The following is an 18789-nucleotide window of genomic DNA, read 5'->3' as shown; positions in this document are numbered from 1 at the left end:
GATTGTATGTTTGATGATTTTTTTGACAATCAATTTGTTGTATATTACAATCTTTATTTACATAACATGAATATTATTTTATAATTTAGAAAAAAAGGTTAATAATAACTCAAAAAAATCTCAAAATTAGTTTAAATTGTTGGTATTTGTAATGAAATTGATTTTTTTTAAAAAGAAATCTTTGTACATTTATTAAAAAATTCAATAGAATCATAAATCACATCTAATACTAAAACAATAGTAATAAGTAAAATTATCAACCACAAACTAAATGTCAAATATTGTCATTAAAATAAAACTTAAACATGGATTGATTTTCAGCGGAATCACTACCACTGTTTAGTACACCTATTATAAAAGTGCTTGTGGGTATATAAAATATTGAAATAAAAACAACAAAAAAATGTAAAAATTTTAAAAAAATCAAAAAATCATGGAATCATACTAGTTAAATGCTTTTTTTTTTTTTTTTTTTTGAGAAAAACACATCTTTTAATATCAACTTTATTCCTATTAATAATAGAATACAGTTACATTTCAGCTACTGATATGAACTGTAGTTGCTAAAAGTCTTTCCTATTTTAAATTCTATCAACAAAATTTCTATCCTTGCCAACCTTTTTCTTTTGTATTCCCCCTATAAAAAATCTTACTTTGTTGTGACATTTTTAGTATCCACTAAATTAAAACAAAAATATCCATATATATATATATATATATATATATATTAATAAAACCATATCAAATAATTACATGTGTAAGAATCCTAAAAAAATTACCACACTATACTAATCAAACATACACACTTCACAAGGTGATTTTCATGTTCTAATTTACAAGCACATTCATCAAAATTGAACATAAACAAGAGAAATATTAGAATTAAACCACATCCCAATACATGAAAGCAGTTATACATAAATAAATAGAGGAAGTGGAACAAGATTAATATATCTATATATATATATATATATATTAAATTAAGGAAGTAAGTAAAGAATTTAAAAGGCATAATAAAATAATGGGAAGGGGGTGAAGGAGTACGGGGGGGGAGGGGGGGGGGTTGTAGCCAAGGTGACGTCCCCTCACGGAAGTGCATCCCCATACACCAACCCTTTACCCCCACGCATTCATTGTGCCACGACACCCGTCCGTACCCGCCATTCCTTCCACGCCGGGTATGCATCAGGAGCAGCCAGGCAGGGCAGGGGTTCGGAGGGAGGGGGGCAGTCTCAGTCTGAGAGTCTAGTCTGTGTGTGTGAGAGAGAGTGTGAGTGTGTGCAAGTGTGTGTCTCTCTCTGTTTGTCATGCCAAGTTCCACGTTTAGGTCTGTCCCGCTCTCGCTCTCACTCTGTCTGTCTGTTTGTCTGTCTCTCTCTGTCTCTCGTCGTGCGAGTGTGTGTGTGTGTATGTGAGAGAGAGAGAGAGTGAGTGAGAGAGAGTGAGTGAGTGAAAGTGTGTGAGGGAGGGAGGGAGGGCTTACTGTCGATCCACGCTGTGTCCTCCTCGGAGCCCACTCCATGCATCGATTCTAATTGTTGCTGCTGCTCTCTACACCACCCTCGCCTCGTCATCGCCTCTGTGTGTGTCCGGCATGGCGATGGGTAGTACCGAGAGCCGGAAGGTCTGCTGGAACTCCAAATGCGGGACCAGCAGCTCCACCATCTGGCGCCCGGGTTGGATTACACGCAGCGGTCGCACTGCGGAGCTTTGTGATTACTGCGGGTTCGTTTGCTACTGTCTCTCTAATTCTGTTGTCGCTGCGGGCGCCTCGTCTAGTTGTCTTCTGATGAAATCATCAGTGTTACATGTTTTCGAGTTCGCAGAGCAGCATTTCGTCTCCGGTCGGATGTCGAATGGCGCAGGTCCCTGTATGCTCTAAGCATGACGATGCATGGGCGTTTTTGTTTATTTATTTGTTTAGTGTTTTATTGTCTATTTTTTTAACGTGGACCTTGCTAGCGATCGCTTGTTGTTTTCAGGCTCGCTTATCAGCAGTCCTGCTTTTGTGAGACGTTCCATAGCGATGATGCTGGATGGAGGACGTGCAACTTCTGTAAAAAGGTAGGGTCTTCGTTGCACGACTTTCTTTCCAGCTTACTAGACGGTTTGTGTTTATAGTATACTCAACTAATTGCTGATTTATAGACTTTTCTTTTCCCCTCTGCCATGCCTAGAAAGTTCTATTATTCTAGAACATCGGAAAGATCCCTGCCAATAGAAATACCTTAGACGACTGGTATTGTTTAAACTTTTCATTAGATTATTAGCCGCATAAAAAATAAAAATAAAACTAAACAAAACAAAAGAAGAAGAAGAAGAAGGAAATAATAAAAAATAAAAAATTCTGCTACTCGTCAAAGGGCGTATTTATCCATGTGGTCAACGGAGGAATAGCTAACGTGTTCTTAACGACGTTGTTTGCAGCGCGTGCACTGTGGTTGTGTAGCATCTGCTTATGGAATAGTGCTACTTGATAAAGGCGGAGTAGAGTGCATACGGTGTGCTACAGCCCATGATTCGGCTGGTTCAATCTCCTTGGTACGTGTGGGCTGGCATTGATCATGTACGTAGGGTTTATGCCAAGCCTGTATTAAGGCATGCCCATATGAAGACCTTCATTCAGTGGCTATGGTATTCCTCTGGTGATTTGAGGCTCAGACACCGGGAGCAGCATTTGTCTATAACCCGAAGGTGTGGGGACTCAAGAAAGGATGTGAAGTGTTAAGAGAGACCCTTCTCGCACGAGTGGAGAAATTAGGTGTGCATGGAATTGCTTGCAGAGAGAGGCTTTTGAATTACACTTACGAAAAGGCGGATTTCTTTCATGCTCAACCCCCATTGCAAAATCCAATGCACATACAAAGACACCAGCCTCTCATTTTAGGATGACTTTTCATTTGCCGTCACTACTTTTAAGTAGTCGGGTTAGAGCGCCGCAAATCTGCAGAGCAGGAGATGCAGGACCTCAACCATTAGTAGTCACAGATACATGATCGTATGGACGGTTCGACAATAATTATCAATGGTCTTGTATGGAGAGTAGCGACGGATGTGGGGGGTTTGTTTCAACGTTTTTCCAATTTTTACTGGCCATGCTTTCCAAACCCCCTTATTCGCATTATATATGTTTTTTCAGTATCGTTCATAATTGGCAATGTGTAGGTTGGTAAACATGGACAACAGCTACTCGCCCCAATGACGCATTTGGAGAGCGGGAAAGTTGTCGATCCAGCTGTCAGAGGCTGGTGTGAGGGTTTCGGAGCTGCATTGGCTGCATGCCAATCCGACGGAGGAGCTTGGCAGCCCTCGTCTGCTGCCAGGACTTCTTTGAGTCCTCCTACTGGACTGATCCGACCTTGGAGTGCTCCGGAAACTGATATTTCCATGAAGAGCAAGGATGCTGCAGACTCTGTGTCACGAGAGCACATGACGTTGGAAGTCGTGGAATATGGTGGGGAGGGTACTGAAATAGATAGAAATCCGTGTTCAGATCGAACAAAAGCTGGAGGAGCAGCAGGTGGTAGTGGCAGTGGTAGTTCACAGGTGGCAGGACATGTCATTTTCCATCGTTTCGTGTCAAAGGCTGTTGTTCGGCATTTGATTTTATATAATCTGAAAAAGATGTTGATCTCGGCAGCGGACGTGAAATGCCCTTCACTGCAATTAGGAAAATGTTTTGCCCATCAAGCATTCGTAATATTCCTACATCATCATAATAACAAATACAATATGAATAAGAGTCTACTCAACATCTATTTTTGCTTTGATTTTCAGGGACCGCTTCGTGTAGCACGGCCACCTGGAGAAGGAAGAGGTCGTAACCAGTTGCTGCCTAGGTACTGGCCTCGAATCACGGACCAGGAGCTCAAGCAGATCAATTCTGGAGAGTATCCTTTCAGATTTCATGCATTCAATTTCTGATTTCGTGGGATGAGGGTTTTTGGGATTTTTATGATTTTCTTAAAAGGGTACAGTTTAAATTGTGTACTTGACAATGTATTTTAGTATGCAAACCACCATCACTCCCTTGTTCGAGAAAATGCTGAGTGCCAGCGATGCTGGTCGGATTGGTCGTTTGGTGCTTCCAAAAGCATGTGCTGAGGTAGGCACGGAGTTTATCTTTTTAATTACCTAAGAAGTGCAATGTGCGCTTTATATTGATAGTTTTCTTATGTTTAAGAAAAGGAAGGCGTTCTTGTACCAGAAGATTGAACTCCTTCCATGTTCGCTAGTTCCCAGATGCCGCACTATTCGAAGTACTTCGAATTTCCTTACGCTGAGGATATGCACCGAACCGTTTAGAAATTTTAGGATTTGACTAGTTGTTTCAACGCACTATACGGAGCATTAGTGTATGAGGACTAGCTAAAGAGCTCGAGGAAATACTTGCAGGCATACTTTCCTCCTATCCACCAACCAGAAGGATTGCCCTTACGAATTCAGGATGTCACAGGCAGAGATTGGGTGTTCCAATTCCGCTTTTGGCCCAACAACAACAGCCGAATGTATGTGCTAGAGGGCGTTACCCCATGTATTCAATCGATGAAGCTGCACGCAGGGGATACAGGTATGTGTTCCTCACTTCTATACTCCGAGAAATTTGTGGATATAGTATCGGTGTCCAGATTATTAGCTTGCGGTTATGCAATAAACTTCTGATTGCTGAATATCAGTGCTCTTGCAGTTACCTTCAGCAGGCTTGAAGCTGATGGAAAGCTTGTCATGGGATATCGGAAGGCTCCAACCTCCCTCTCCTCTCAGGTTAGTGATTATTGGTCACTCAATTATTGTGAAGGTTTTAGAATGACACAATTGGGTTCATATCGTTAGGTTTCCGTGGTTCTAAGCCATGCTTAATTATGTAAGAAATCGGCAGCACCGGCTGCTTGACATTTTCACGCTTCCAGCCATTACTCACTGCGGTTAAATGGAGAAGTGGTTGTAGTTTCTGACTGAAGAAACATGTATTCTTCACCTTGGCTACGCTGCCGCTTTGCTTTTATAATACCTCAGAGTTGAGATTACGAACAATTATAGTATTGTTGGTTGTTTTCAGGATGCTGGTGCTACCCGGGTTGGAGCTAACTCTAATACTGGATTTTCAAATCCAAGCAGCGTGGTCATTCAATCAGCAGATGGTTGGGGTTCAAATGTGGGAGGGTCCAAATCAAAAGAAAGTGGCATTAGTATTGGCAATTTGTGGTCCTCGCAGATGGATAGGAAACGTGGGCGGCCTTTGGGCTCTAAAAGCAAGCGCCTTCGACTAGATAGTATTGATTCCATGCTTCTCAAGTCCAACTGGGAGGAAGCTCAAGAGCTGCTTCGCCCTGCCCCGTCTGCTTCTTCCACCGTCGTCACAATCGACGGTCACGAATTTGAAGAGTATTCGGTACAAACATACAATTCCCCCACTATTGTATCATTTTTGGATGCCTAATTCCTTGTAGTTTTCAAGGATATTAAATTGATCAGACTTTTTCATCTGAGCTCGATCTCGGTTTGAGTAATTTTTTCGTGCAAGGTCTGGTTCATAAACTAAGTTTGTCAACATAGCTTTAATGGTAAAACTTTTGCGCCGTTTCTGACAGTATCTTCGCATTTGCCAGGAACCACCAGTTCTTTCGAAACGGACGTTTATATCCAACGCACCCTCCGGGTAAATTATGCTCACTTTGTTATATATGCATTTGATTTCCTTAACAATCTGATTGTCTGTCTCGTGATACGCTGAATACTCCTTGTTTCTAGTATGAAATGTTCATATCCGATTGATTTAAGACTGTGTCTTAACATTTGAACGCAGTGTCGAGTTGTTATCGAACACGACTGTTTGTTTGTATGTTCAGTTTAGTCCAGGATTAACAATCCAAGCTTTTGGTATAGGGCTCAGGAACAGTGGGCTCAATGTGATGACTGTGGGACATGGCGTCGTGTACCTGTTGATGCCTTCGTACCAGCACGGTGGTCGTGCTCTCAGAATACCTGGGATCTGACAAGGTAATCCTGAGTCTGTGTAACACAGTTGATTTGAAATGTTGCTTTTAAATCTGTAAAGGAACTGGCATATTAACTTTGGTCCTCTTCAATTTAAATGTTCTAAGAAGTTAAGCGCTTGTCCTTTCTGACGTTAGACACTCATAGTTTAGTGGTTGTTATCTTGCTAGATTCTTCTTCAACGAGTTCAATGCTTAATACAAGTGTTTACATAGTGTTTCTGTTTCCTGTAACATTTCTATCATGCTTCTTTTCAGAGCACAGTGCAGCGCAGCTCAAGAAGTGAGCAGCGACAAATTAGAAGTGCTGCTGGGTCCTGGGCCCACTTCAGGCAAGTCCTATGTCCCGTGAACTAATTCATTTGGGCCAGGCTAAGGATCTGCATGCTTTCTATGTTGTGGGGTGCAAGGTTGGGCTGTGGATGGAGGGTGACACAGCCTGGGTGGTGGGTTGTCTGACATGATGCAGAGGGTGGGAAGCAGGAATGTGCACCTAAGTTAACCTCTACCAGTAAGGATGAAAATGCCCCTACCACGTCAGCTGCAGCAGGCTTAGACGCTTTGGCTCAGGCAGCGTCAACATCTTTGAGTCCTGCGCGGACTACGAAACACCCGAGGCATCGCCCGGGATGTACCTGTATCGTGTGTATTCAGCCCCCAAGCGGCAAGGGACCGAAACATAAGGCGTCCTGTATCTGCAATGTTTGTTTAACTGTGAAGCGTCGCTTCAGGACCCTTATGCAACGCCGTAAGAAGCGGCAATGCGAGCGAGAGTTTGAAGCGTTCCGCAATAAGCGAGAATGGCATGAAGAAGATACTTCTGATCTTGTTGGTGTTGTTGGTAGATCTGGAACAGCAGACGCGGCAAACATTGTGGATGATAACCTTTCTACAGCCTTAATTCGTTCCAGGGATGGGGGTTCAGAGGACGGACCTTTGAAGGGAGCCATTGACTTGAATATTCAACCCGATCATGAGGAGCGCGTAAGTATGGTACGCTTGCTTCAGGATGCCACTCTACCCCTGTCTGCTTATCTACACCAGCAGCGACTTTCTACTCTTTATGTTGGTGATCTAGTTTCAGATCATGTCAGTAATGATGCTACTAGCAGCCAGGAGGATACTCCCTCAGAATCCTCTAGCGAGGCTGAAGCAGATAATGGGCTAGAGGTGGCTGGTCATGTACGACATGAAGGTCAGCGAACTCAGACATCCCTTGGCTATGTAGAGCAACCAAACTGTTTGGAGAGCTGGGATGCAAGAGGAGTCAAGCCCGCAGAGTTTTCAGGAGATTCAGTGCTCTCAAGCTCATCAAAACTAGAGCTTAACATGATGAATAATGCTGCTGCAACTTCTGCAAAGAAGCATGTAACTGGAGCAGGTCGTGGACGACAAATATGTATTGGATGTGGTGAACAAATCGGGTCAGCAGCAAAGGTAACGTATGCTTGTATGTGTCTACTTTCCATGTGAATTCCGAGTTGGCACATCTTTGTATTGTTATCTAATTCTCTTTTTATGATCGCAACTGTCTTTCAGGTTTGCAGGAGATGTGGTACCTGCACTGCCTTTGGTAAGAAGAAGCGAGGGGTGCCTCTCTAGATACAAACTCTGGTCACTTAACACTCTGCCTTGTTTGTGTCTACAAGCTCGAGGTTTAGGAATATACCCATTGCTGTTAATATTTACCAATAAAGATTGGTGAGGGCTGCGAGTAGGTGCAGCTTCTTTCAACTCTTAATGTTGGTTGTAGGTTAATTCAATTGTTACTTGTTGCAACTCTCTTGGCAAACTATTTATATTGATATTCACTGCTCGGATGTGTAGGAGAGGAAAAACTTAGATGCTGAGCTTGGGAAAGAGTCCATGTTTCGTTATTGTAAAAACCTATATTTGTAATCAAGCTTCCTCCAGATAATTTGGGGCTGCCTGTGCCTACACCTTTTCTTACATCATAATTGGACAGGTATTTATTACTTTTACATCAATTAGGTTCGATTCTGAATGTCAGATGATCTAACTTGTTTTCTGATGCAGAAACTATCTTAGTGAGTATTTGAATAGATTTAAATCCACGTATTGTAACATTTTAAACTTGAAATATGAATACGTAAAATGTTAGACTGTATGAGTTCTGCAAGTCTTTTTTAAACTATTAAGAGATAACTAAGTATTGTCTTTGGGTTTTTTGACAATATTTCGACTTTCTCCGACTCATTTTCTCGTCAATAAGTCAAGTGTCTGTTGTGCAATTAGAAGTAAGGTAGCCTACCCATTTCCAATCACTCAAGCATTTTAGCATACATGCAGTATGAAAAAATTTCTTAGTGTAGGGAAATAGAAATTAGGAGGATTCTAGGTGTTTTCACATCATTTGGTCCAAAAACAAAATTATAATTAATGTTTTAGCCGAAGGTTTTGTTCGACGCATCTTTGTCACATAGATTTAGTTTCGTCCACTGGTTGGTTACAAAATCAAGAATGTTTGGTTCTCGGAACTGAGAAGTGTTGCATTTTGTGCTACTCATGGATGATAATATATGGATGAGGTAATTGGAATTGAAACATTTGGTTGTAAGTTGCTGTTTTTGATTGAGATTTTTGCAACCAAATTTTTCTATTTCCGCTCATCTTTGAACCCTAGTTCATACATCTTCTATCTATCTGCCGTGTTCTTATAGCTCCCTTGAGATCTTTCTCCAACATTGGGTTGTATGGGCTACACAGCTTGCACATGGAATGGTATTGGAATATGTTGCAATCATGAGGTTCAAAATCATGGGCAGTTATTGTGATTGCAGCATGGTCTACACATAGGTGAAATAATTTTGAAATGGACTTCCAAACACAAAATGTGTGTCGCTCATGAGCTACAAGTTGTATATTATAGGTTGTGATGAAGTGCTTGGCTATAAGCTGTATGCTTGATTAATCCATGTCAAGGACATATGTTGTCTCTGATCCTAATCTTGTGAGGTTGCATGTTAAAAAAAAAAAAGCCTTGAATTGTGTCTCTTCTACACTTCAAGATGGAGTTGAGGCATTGAGTTGCTGCAATGTTCTCTGCAACCCCCTCATAGCTCGCAATGCTGAAGTCTTCACCTGCAAGACTTATTGCTTTGCTTGCAAGGATTAACATTGTGCCCTCACTTGCGCCTTTGCACGTTACGGAACCGCCGCTCCTTTAGTATGTAGTCACGAATCACCACCTGCCTCAATTGAAAATTACACAATTTGTTCCCCCTCCCTCCCCTCTCCTTTCCCTTTTCAAACCTTGCAATCAAATTAATTTCCATGCATTGATTCAACTCAATTCTCATTTGAATTGTGGAACTGCATGAATTGCAAATGAGAACATGAGAGTTGGTAGTATTTCATTGCCAACCAAAGTCTTTTGGATTTTTGCCATGTTGTCCATGCAAATTTGCATATAACAACCACGCTTCCCAACCACAGCATGAGCAAAAAATAATCAGCCGCCTCAAATGGACAACTCCATTAATGCACAATTAAATTTCATTCCAAGTACAATCAATTTTATATGTTGTTCATAACTAACCATCAATTTATCAAGCTCTAGATCTATTTCCAACCATAAGACATTAGAACTAACTATAACTATTACGTTGGACACTGCAGAAATACACCATCTTATAGGTCAAAAATGAGAGGTGGTCAAGAATGAGTTGGCTACCTTAATGTGTGATTGGCTTTGTGCCAATTACTGCGTTTCAATTTTCTTGTTCACTTCAAGTTCAAATATTATCCACAATCATGTGCACCATGCAGGCATTTTCCTAGTCTTATCGTCAAAATAAACAATTGAGTTTGATTTTCACCTAAGATTCTTGTCCATTTTAAGCTGTCCATTTCATGTTTTAATTGTAAGATAAGGAAATTCACAATGCATTCTATAACAAAATATATCCTACAAGAGTCTTAAACATATTCACAAGGATTACTTAACAAGCATGATAAGTATGAGTAGTGTTTTCATATAGATATATATATATATATATAGCACCAATCACCCAGAAGTCATTGTGAAAAGAACGAAGTTCAAGTTCCCGAAGATACACGAAGCAATTCGTATCTCTAATGACATTGACTTTCGAGAACAATGTTTGTTTGTGGCAACAGTACCAAGCATGTCGTGGACGCAATTCACACCGCTGGTGGTCGATTTGTGATACACAATGCCCATGTACATGATTCTCACGGAAGGTGTACGCATCTCACGGAAAGTGTACGCACAGTGCAAGCCAACAAACATGACATCTCAGAACAATGTACAACTTGCCACCTATTTCAGTTCGTGCATCAGAAACATTCAATGACTTGAAAAAAACACATCCTCACAGCCACAATTGGGTTTGGAATCTGCTGAAACCTCCGCCGCACAAATGGTCGGTATAACGAGCGGTATTATCATTGACAAGAACAATGTGGTACACAGTCCAAGACCTTGGATCTTGTCTTTTCGCATCAGATTTCCAAGGGAATCGTCTCATTAACATGGCGTAAGCCACAATGGGACCGAAGGTAGAAATCCGGCCCAACTACTATGTGATAAGGCAAGGCAATCTACGCCTCCATACAATGTTCGACTTGTTGATACTTTCCTTGTGAATCCATTCCTTAGTATAAGAAAAAGGAGCTGCAAAGCTAGCAGTCATTGGTCACCGTCATCTTCGGTGTCCTCATCATCAACCGCCATGGCTCCCTCTCCCCTGCCATTGTAATACCTATACCCTTCGTCCTCAGTATTTTCAGCATCCTCGTCTTCCGTTTCTTCGCTATCGTCTGGTGCGGTATGTTTCACTTGACCCCCTCGCCAGTAAGTAGGTAGAGTTTCGCTGGGAAGTGTCCTCACCCTCAGGTTCAAGTCTACTTCCTTCTGTGCCTTGAGGTGTCCTCTCCTCTGCTGTTTTGCAGGATCCCTTTTGGGGATGATTTTCAGCTTCCCCCTTCCAGAGCCTCTTGCAGTGGCTGCTGCTCTTGCAGGCGTGCCTTGCATGCTGCCATCGTCAATGTCATCCTCTCCATCACTGTCGCCTCTCCCAATCGGTTCTTCTCCGAATTCAGGGTTCTCATCGGCGTGTGAATTCCGTAAGTGGAGGTTTAGTTTGTACTCATGAATGTAGCGCTTGGTACATCCGGGGTACCGACACGCAAATGGCCTGTCCGAGGCATTGACATCCTGGCGGGGAGGCCCACTCCTGGGCCTTCCGACTGGTGCAATCTCCCTCTCCTTCTCCATTTCTCTTTCTCGTTCTCGGTCCATATCCCGATCCCTCTCTCTGCTCATTTCAAGCTCCTGATCTCTTTCCCTATCTCTTTCCATGTGCATGGGCGGTGGAGTCATTTCAGGTATACTCTGCACCAGGTACTTCGGTGAGTAAGAAGTGTAGTCGAAGTGCTACAACAATGTTGTGAATCAAAAGGGCAATTCATTCTCCTTACATACAAATGCTAACAAAGGGCTTGTAAGGAGGTCGTCCTCAGGGAAGGAAAATTGGACTACCAACCTTGTCATGATGATTCCTCATGTGGGCTCTGAGCTTGTATTCATGAGCGTATCGCTTCCCACAGTCCTCGTAAGGGCAAGCATGATAATTCTCCCCAGTGTGCGTGCGCATGTGTGAGCGAAGATTAAAATCTAATGAGAATGCCTGCAACGTGGCACTATGTTGATTAACAACATGACATAGACATGCTAAGAAACGCCGACTAGAAGACAGCATCCATACCTTCAAAACGAACATTAAAAATAGAAACTAGGTTCAACAAGCAAGTTGACAGGAGTCAAGACTGTCATGCAATATGTAAGCAAGCTCATCCAGTGCACAAGGGGAAGAAAACCTGCACGCTGGACCCATCTTTCGCGATAAAAGGAATAACCCACAAAAACTAGAGAATAGACGTGAGGCAATTTCAATAATAGCAGATGGTGAACCCCATGACGCACCTTGCCACAGCCTTCAAATGGACAAACAAAATGCTTCTCCCCCGTATGAATCAGAAAATGTCTTTTCAGCTTTGAGCTGTCGACGAAACGCTGTACGTAGACATCAAATGTTATCATAAGTTGATGACAAAGAGAACTTGGTAAGAACACATATTCCAATAATAAAGCGTGTCTAGAAAACAGATAAGGAATGTAATAAACAAACTAACAGGAATTTTTGCACTAAAAGTTCCACAACTTCGGTACAAAGAAAACTCCACGCATAGAAAGAGAATTTTCTACGTCCTTGCCAGGATTTAGGGTTTCAAATAATTTGCTTCAATACCAACGACGCGCAGCTTTTGATCAATAGAAAGTAGAGAAATGTTGGAAAACAAGAAACACGTGAATAAATAAAAGTTGTGAAAAAAAAAAAAAATTGCGCACCTTGCCACATCCATCATAGTGACAGATAAATTGCTTTTCTCCGTGAGTATGTGCATGCTTCCGCAAACTACCCGGGTCTGCAAACCCTTTACCACAGCCTTCAAAAGTACACAAATACAAAATCTCATTTTCTTCTTCTGCCTCTTGCTCTTCCATAGCAGCTGCCATGCCTGTGAATTGAGCCACCATGTCCTCTGCAAAATGCGACGCATGATAGTGAGCTTACTCATAAACGCAAAAGCGAATTCAATACATCATCCAGCAATATACAATGTAAGGATGCCGAAAGAAAATATAGAGCACGGTAACACTGAGAAAAATGTATCCCAACACACACTCAGTACAAACCACAAAACAAAGACTGTAGAAGATAAGTTGGACGTACTAACCCGTCACCCATTTCAATATCGACAGCTTCCCTTGATTCAGGACGGTATCTTGAGGCACCCTGTTCCAAGCCAACCCTAAACGTCTTCAGACTACACATGATCAACTTCAAGCAAAAAATATCACACCACACAAGCTATAAACCCTAACCCTTGATTGATTCATATTGTTACAGAGAATCCCAACGATCACTCGCAAAATGTAAATCCAGCCCTAAAACTGGGCACCAGTTATCTTCCAACCGTTATCGTGAACGAAAAATCCACGATTCCTCTTCTCGGACAGAAAAATATTGTCTACTCCACAATCAATACTACGCCAATCCATTGCCACACACAACCCCCAAAGGCGAATCCCACGAGGCGAACGCAGAGCAAGAACATCAACCCTTCAGTACAAGCGCACGAACCCATAAAACACACACATATACTCATTCTCCCCAAGAAGAAGGAAAAAAAAAAAAAAAAAAAAAAAAACGCATCGAACTTCTTTAACAAAAAAACCAACAGAATAGTGTCGAGTCACACACCACCGCTTGACCCACTTCCTCGGAGGAGGAGGGAAATAAACCGGCTGCAGCTGCTGGAGTTGCAGCTGCTGCTGCTGCTGCAGGAACTGTATCTGTTGCTGCTGCAGAATATGTTGCTGCTGAAGAAGGTGCACTTGCTGCTGCTGCAGAATCTGATTGTGGTGCTGCTGTTGCGACGCCGCAAGCGCCATCGCTATGTCAGAGTGGTGGTCCGGCAGTGAGGATTGTTCAATGTGAAACATGGTTTCTCACTCCCTCCTCCTCCTCAAATCTTCCTTCCTTCCTTCCTTTCCGTCCGTCCCTCAGCAACACCACACTCCAAATTCCTGACTCCTCCTCCTCCTCCTCATCGTCCAGACAGTTTCAACAACCTAACTGAGCAAAATATTCCATCCCAATCAAGCACACGCAGGCAGACAAGCCTCTCTTCCTCTTCCTTTAATTCCTCGTTTTCTTCTTCTTCTTCCTCGTCGTCGTCGTCTTCTTCGCAGGAGGAGGAAGGCACCATCGCTGCCCTTCTCTCTCGCGTGGCGACGAGGCCTCGTCCCTCACGGTTACCCTTCCGTGCCGCACGGGGCCTATCCCCACACCCCCGCACGGTGACCAGAGCGATAGATTGTATAACCGTGATGACGCGTCGTTTCCACGTAGGATCATTTTTGGCGGGTATTGCACACGTAGGATTTTCGGGAGGGGGTGAGGGGTTTATTGTTTGGTTGAACGCGGGGTTGTGAAAAAGGAGAGAATGAATGAATGGAAGGCTGCTGGCTATATTTTTTATTTTATTTTATTTTATTTTTGTTTAGAAGAGTTTTGGCTTAACTTTTTGTATCTTCGTTACTGTCGTTGAAATGTGGTATTTGTTTGCGTGGGTAGTTCTTTTTTCTTTCTTTTTTTTCCTTTTTTTTTTTTTTTTTTTTTTCTTTGTTTGTTTTAGAGTTTTTGTTGGGTGGTTTTGGATGCAAAACTTGATCATGAATTAGTTTGATATGTGTTTGTGGGTATGTGTACATGTCATTGTCATTTTTTATTTTTTTTGTTTTATACTTTTTAATTTTTCTGAAAGAAATTAGTTCATTTATCTCTAAATCATTCAATTTTTTGTAAAATTATTTTTCTAAAATGAAACAGCTATATGTGAAATTACACAAATATAGTATTTCATATAATATGAATGATAGTTTTGTGTAAAGGATTAGTGGAAAAATGTCACTTCAACAATATTTGGTTTTCCGAATTCTACTAAATATAAAACCATCACAATAGCATAATTTCGGAAGTCTCAAATATTTGTCAAATTTGATGGTTTTCCAAAATTTAATGTATAGTATAATGTAAGTTTTGAGCACTTTTTTCAAACCGAGTTTTTGTTGCGGCATATGAATTAATGTTGTATGTTTTCAAAATTATTTCCAAAATCCAAAACTCTAATTTATATTGTTTTAAGTGTGGTTTGATTTTAAGTTTATGCATATTAAGTCAACATATTACATAATATCCAAAACTTTGACGATGGAATTCCCTTATAAATGTATGTTGAATTCACTTCATAATATTACCTGTATTTATACATATAGATATAAATAAATAAATAAATAAACTATGATGAAGTTTTATGATTTATGTACTCAAAAGTACAAAATAAATCAGAACTGGGTTTGTGGTCATTGCTTATTCTGTTGTTTAAAAATATTGATTCAATCTTTTTTTTAAAGTGAAAAAATAACAATATTTCACTTAATTCAATTATACTGATATCTTAAAAGCAGTGTCATTAATATATATATATATATATATATATATTTATTTATTTATTTATGAACACACACACACATAAAAATTACAATATTTGCACTATAGAATAGTTTAATTTTTGGGTCTGGGGATGATGTGAGAAGTTCAATACTGTTGAATGCATTCAAACATGTTATTTTTATAAACTCAATGAAAACATATTGTATTGTCTTTAGTTAATTGAAGGTAATAATGCTAAGAATATATATGATCACACATAACCACGTATAAATCTCATTCTAAAAAAAATAAAAAAAAATAAAATAAATAATGTAATAAATTCACAGATTCCACAAATTATAATTATATGCATGAGAAATTGTTGAATTACTACAAAATGCCAAACATTAGATAGAGTGAAACTTAATCTGAGCAGAAGCACATTGTGAATGACGTATTATCAAGTAAGGAGATTATAAACTACTATTAAAACTTATTTTCTACTATTCTTGTTGGGTTCCAATTTATTTACTTTGTTTAATGTTTTGATATTCATTTAATAAAATATTGAAATGCCTTTATCTACAATATTGTAAAATAGAATCTAATATATAAACTATAAGAAAATGGAAATACTTGACATGTTCATTCATAGCTTTTAATACAACACTGGTTTACAATATTAAGTTGATACAATTGAAAATAACAATTTACTCAAATAAATGGCAAAAGAAATATCTAAATAAATATTCACCAGTCTTGCAGAGATTTGTACCAAAATAATAAGCATTTCTATATTGCTAGATTATGATTGTACGTATTGAAAAATCTTTCATTTTCGTTTTATTTTTTATTTCTTTTTACCACAAACTAAAAAAAAAAAAAAAAAAGTAGATTTTCCTATTAGTGTTAGCTTTTCAAGAACATGATTTACATATTTGTTACTTTGGGATGTTTTCAAATGGGGTGTAATACATTTATGATTGTGTTGGCATGTTCATTGTAAATTTTCTTAAAATGAAGCACAAATCTAATGTTTTTCAAATACCCCAAAACTACAAATTGAAAACTTTGAATCAAAGGATATTTATTTATATAAATAACACTAGTTAATCTTATCTGTAAAACAAAAAGATGTACAATAATACAAATTACAAAATTACAATCCACTTCACATGTTAAAACATGAATGAAATAAAGAAATATTAATAGAAGTGGTTTTATTTATTTATTTTCATTTACAAAAAAATTATCCCTTGACAAAATAAATGTTTACATACAATTTTATGGATCTTTGACATGGCCAATTTTATTGAAAGCAGTTTGAGCTTCTTCCATAGTTTGAATAAGTTGAGTGGTTTCTTTACCCACAATGCCTTGTTCCTTTAATTTCTCATTTCTATCAACAATTACTTTTGTGATATTACCCAATTTATCCAATATTTGTTGGGTATTGTCTATAATTATATCTCGCTTTGTTTTGGGAATACCACTCTCTTTCATTTCCTCCTTCTCACACGTCGGTTTAGTTACATCGCCATCTTTCATTTCTTCTTTTTTGAGCTCCATTTCTAATATGTTGTTATCTTTGAGTTCTTCTTTATCGCGCATGGATTTTGAATTGTTGCTATCTTTGATTCCTTCTTTTCCATTTTTTATTGGTTTTGAAGCGGTCATGTCCAAAATTGGGGCCAATCCGAGGGGCTCCATCGGCGCTTGGACCTCCATTTTGGAATTCTTTCCACAACCTATTGTGTATTTCTAATAAAAAAAATCTTCCAAAAAATAATCAAGAGTATAGAAAGTCGCCTTAAAGAAATAAAAATGAAAATGAAAAGGTGATAGAACCTCAACAATTCATTTTAAAGAAGTTTTGATGATCTCTTTATCATAATGTCTATTAAGATAATTCAATTATTGTAGGAAAGTCAATAGTTGATATTTAAGTTATTTTAAGATCTTCGGTGCTTGCATGTTTGATTTGATTGGTTGTGAAATCGGATTTCTTTGTCTCCATTTTCCTCATGCTTTAGGTACTTCTATTTCAATTACAATAAAAACGTTAGCATCAAAATCAATTTTCTGAATTTTGTAATGTAAATTATAACTTTTAACAGAAATTTTTAATAAAAAAATGATGATATAATTTTTTTTTGTATTTTTAATTATCAATTTAAAAAATCTTCAATCTTAATCAATCAATAAATAAAGAATGGAACATGAAAATAAGAAAAACCTAATGCACATCTACGTTAAGCAGTATTATGAATTAACATGTGTTGCTTTTTGTTGAATTTCTGCAAATTTCTTCCACGTTTTAAAAATACAATAACTTGTTGAAATGCTCGAGATTGTTTTTTAATTTTAAATTCAATTCAATGGACTGAAATATTTTCACATATCTCTTTTACAGAAAAAAGTAATTTAAACCAAAAATTGATGTATTGACAGAGAATTTTTAATAGATATCAAAATAAAGTTTTCAAAAACAATATGCTCTTAGTCTCAAATAAGATTTTAGTGGCAAAATATTTTAGAAAATTAGAACAAAAAAACATGTTACCTATGTATGTAATGATAAGAATGATTGCTTGCATTAAACTACTCTACATGTGAATTGGAAACAAGTGTTCATTTGTGCTTTGTATCTCAAGCATGGATACATTTATCATTGTCTTAATCCAATAAATTAATATTTCATTTTTCTCTTAGTTACATTTATGAAGATGAATCATATTTTGGATAAATAGCAATGTGCTGAAAAATTCAACAAGGAAATTATCTCTTATGTTCTTTCAAATAATGAATTTGAAGAATTTGAAGAAGAAACAACTGAAAATTGTTAGACAGAGAAATATTCACTTCTCAAAACTTAACATTCCTATATATTTATATTAAAAAATCATGTACACAAATATTTTTTGTGTGTTGAATATCTGCTTAAAAGTCCTCTTTGTTTTAATTCAACCGAAACTGATTTGTGTTCTTCGAGTGGTAAAATATCTTTTACAATTTAAGGAAAAAATAAGAATATTGAAAGGTCACTAATAAAACATTAAATTCTAAAATTAATACCTTACTACCCAATAGAGTAAATACTAATAAAAAACATTTAAAAAAAATTTGTGTTTTAAGTATGTTGCAATTTTCAAAGGATGTGTATAGTTATGAAATAATTAACAAAACACACTCATTACATGTAACTATTCAACTATATACACACCTATACATGCAGACATATGTACCAATATGAAATTTAGATTCCAAATAATTAAAATTTTGTTGTGTACATTGTTTAGGTACTATTAAGCATGAACTTGGTATGTAGCAAAATACATATTAATTGGTCAAAATACTAGTCAATTGGAGTAAATATATCTTTTGAACTGTATACGTTGAAAAACTTACAAGTTTTCATTCATATGCATTTATATTCCAAGCGTTTGTATTTATTTATTTATTTATTTATTTTTTGTGTTACTCAAATTTATCTTCAATATCAGCTAGTTAGTTTACAAGATTTGTAAATTTATTTCTTATACTATTTTCCAAAAACCAATTTTGTTGTATTGACAAAGTAAAACCCCCAAACCATAATTTGTGGATAAATGTTGTACACTATTTTTGTTGTGTAAATTAAAATCCCCAACAGTAAATTAGTCAAATTTAAGCCAAAATCAGTTGCTGACAAATCAACAAAACTCTTTCTGGTTGCATATATTTAATGTTCAAAAACAATAAAAAAAATA

The 18789-nt window shown here is 38.1% G+C and overlaps 2 protein-coding genes and 1 long non-coding RNA gene across 8 annotated transcripts; 1 reads left to right on the top strand and 2 right to left on the bottom strand.

Moving 5' to 3' along the window:
- The first annotated feature begins 1286 nt into the window (after positions 1–1286).
- On the top strand, positions 1287–8124 carry LOC112284811 (B3 domain-containing transcription repressor VAL2). Of its 5 annotated transcripts, XR_016504129.1 has the most exons (16): positions 1289–1725; positions 1983–2064; positions 2428–2541; positions 3166–3546; positions 3778–3890; positions 4009–4105; positions 4396–4570; positions 4688–4764; positions 5060–5392; positions 5610–5659; positions 5887–6000; positions 6255–6328; positions 6466–6989; positions 7225–7433; positions 7536–7569; positions 7824–7946. XR_016504129.1 is itself a non-coding variant. In XM_090251798.1 (15 exons), the coding sequence occupies exons 4-15, from the start codon at positions 3199–3201 to the stop codon at positions 7844–7846; spliced, it is 2406 nt and encodes an 801-aa protein (XP_090107924.1). In that variant the 5' UTR covers positions 1287–1725; positions 1983–2064; positions 2428–2761; positions 3166–3198; the 3' UTR covers positions 7847–8124. The 5 variants fall into 5 exon arrangements, 4 of the variants coding, with proteins under 4 accessions (XP_090107924.1, XP_024380837.1, XP_024380836.1 ...); XM_090251798.1 differs by having other exon boundaries at positions 1287–1725; positions 2428–2761; positions 6466–7433; positions 7824–8124; XM_024525068.3 differs by having other exon boundaries at positions 6466–7433; positions 7824–8124.
- A 2244-nt stretch (positions 8125–10368) lies between these two features.
- On the bottom strand, positions 10369–13835 carry LOC112284206 (zinc finger transcription factor YY1). The gene is made up of 6 exons (XM_024523798.3): positions 13307–13835; positions 12780–12838; positions 12391–12584; positions 11965–12054; positions 11525–11668; positions 10369–11373 (listed from the first exon to the last, which is right to left on the bottom strand). Exons 1-6 carry the CDS (start codon positions 13546–13548, stop codon positions 10669–10671), a joined length of 1434 nt encoding a protein of 477 aa, XP_024379566.1. The 5' UTR covers positions 13549–13835; the 3' UTR covers positions 10369–10668.
- A 2410-nt stretch (positions 13836–16245) lies between these two features.
- Positions 16246–18578, bottom strand: LOC112284507 (uncharacterized). Of its 2 annotated transcripts, none has more exons than XR_016504128.1 (2): positions 17277–18578; positions 16246–17079 (listed from the first exon to the last, which is right to left on the bottom strand). It is a non-coding gene; the product is annotated as an uncharacterized LOC112284507 (long non-coding RNA). The 2 variants fall into 2 exon arrangements; XR_002970431.3 differs by having other exon boundaries at positions 17604–18578.
- Positions 18579–18789: the final 211 nt, after the last annotated feature.

This window comes from Physcomitrium patens, chromosome 7 (assembly GCF_059467195.1).
Source record: "Physcomitrium patens ecotype Gransden chromosome 7, ASM5946719v1, whole genome shotgun sequence".
Taxonomy (NCBI): Eukaryota; Viridiplantae; Streptophyta; class Bryopsida; order Funariales; family Funariaceae; genus Physcomitrium; species Physcomitrium patens.
The sequence above is the reverse complement of the archived record's forward strand: the minus strand, read 5'-3'. Positions and strand labels throughout refer to the sequence as shown.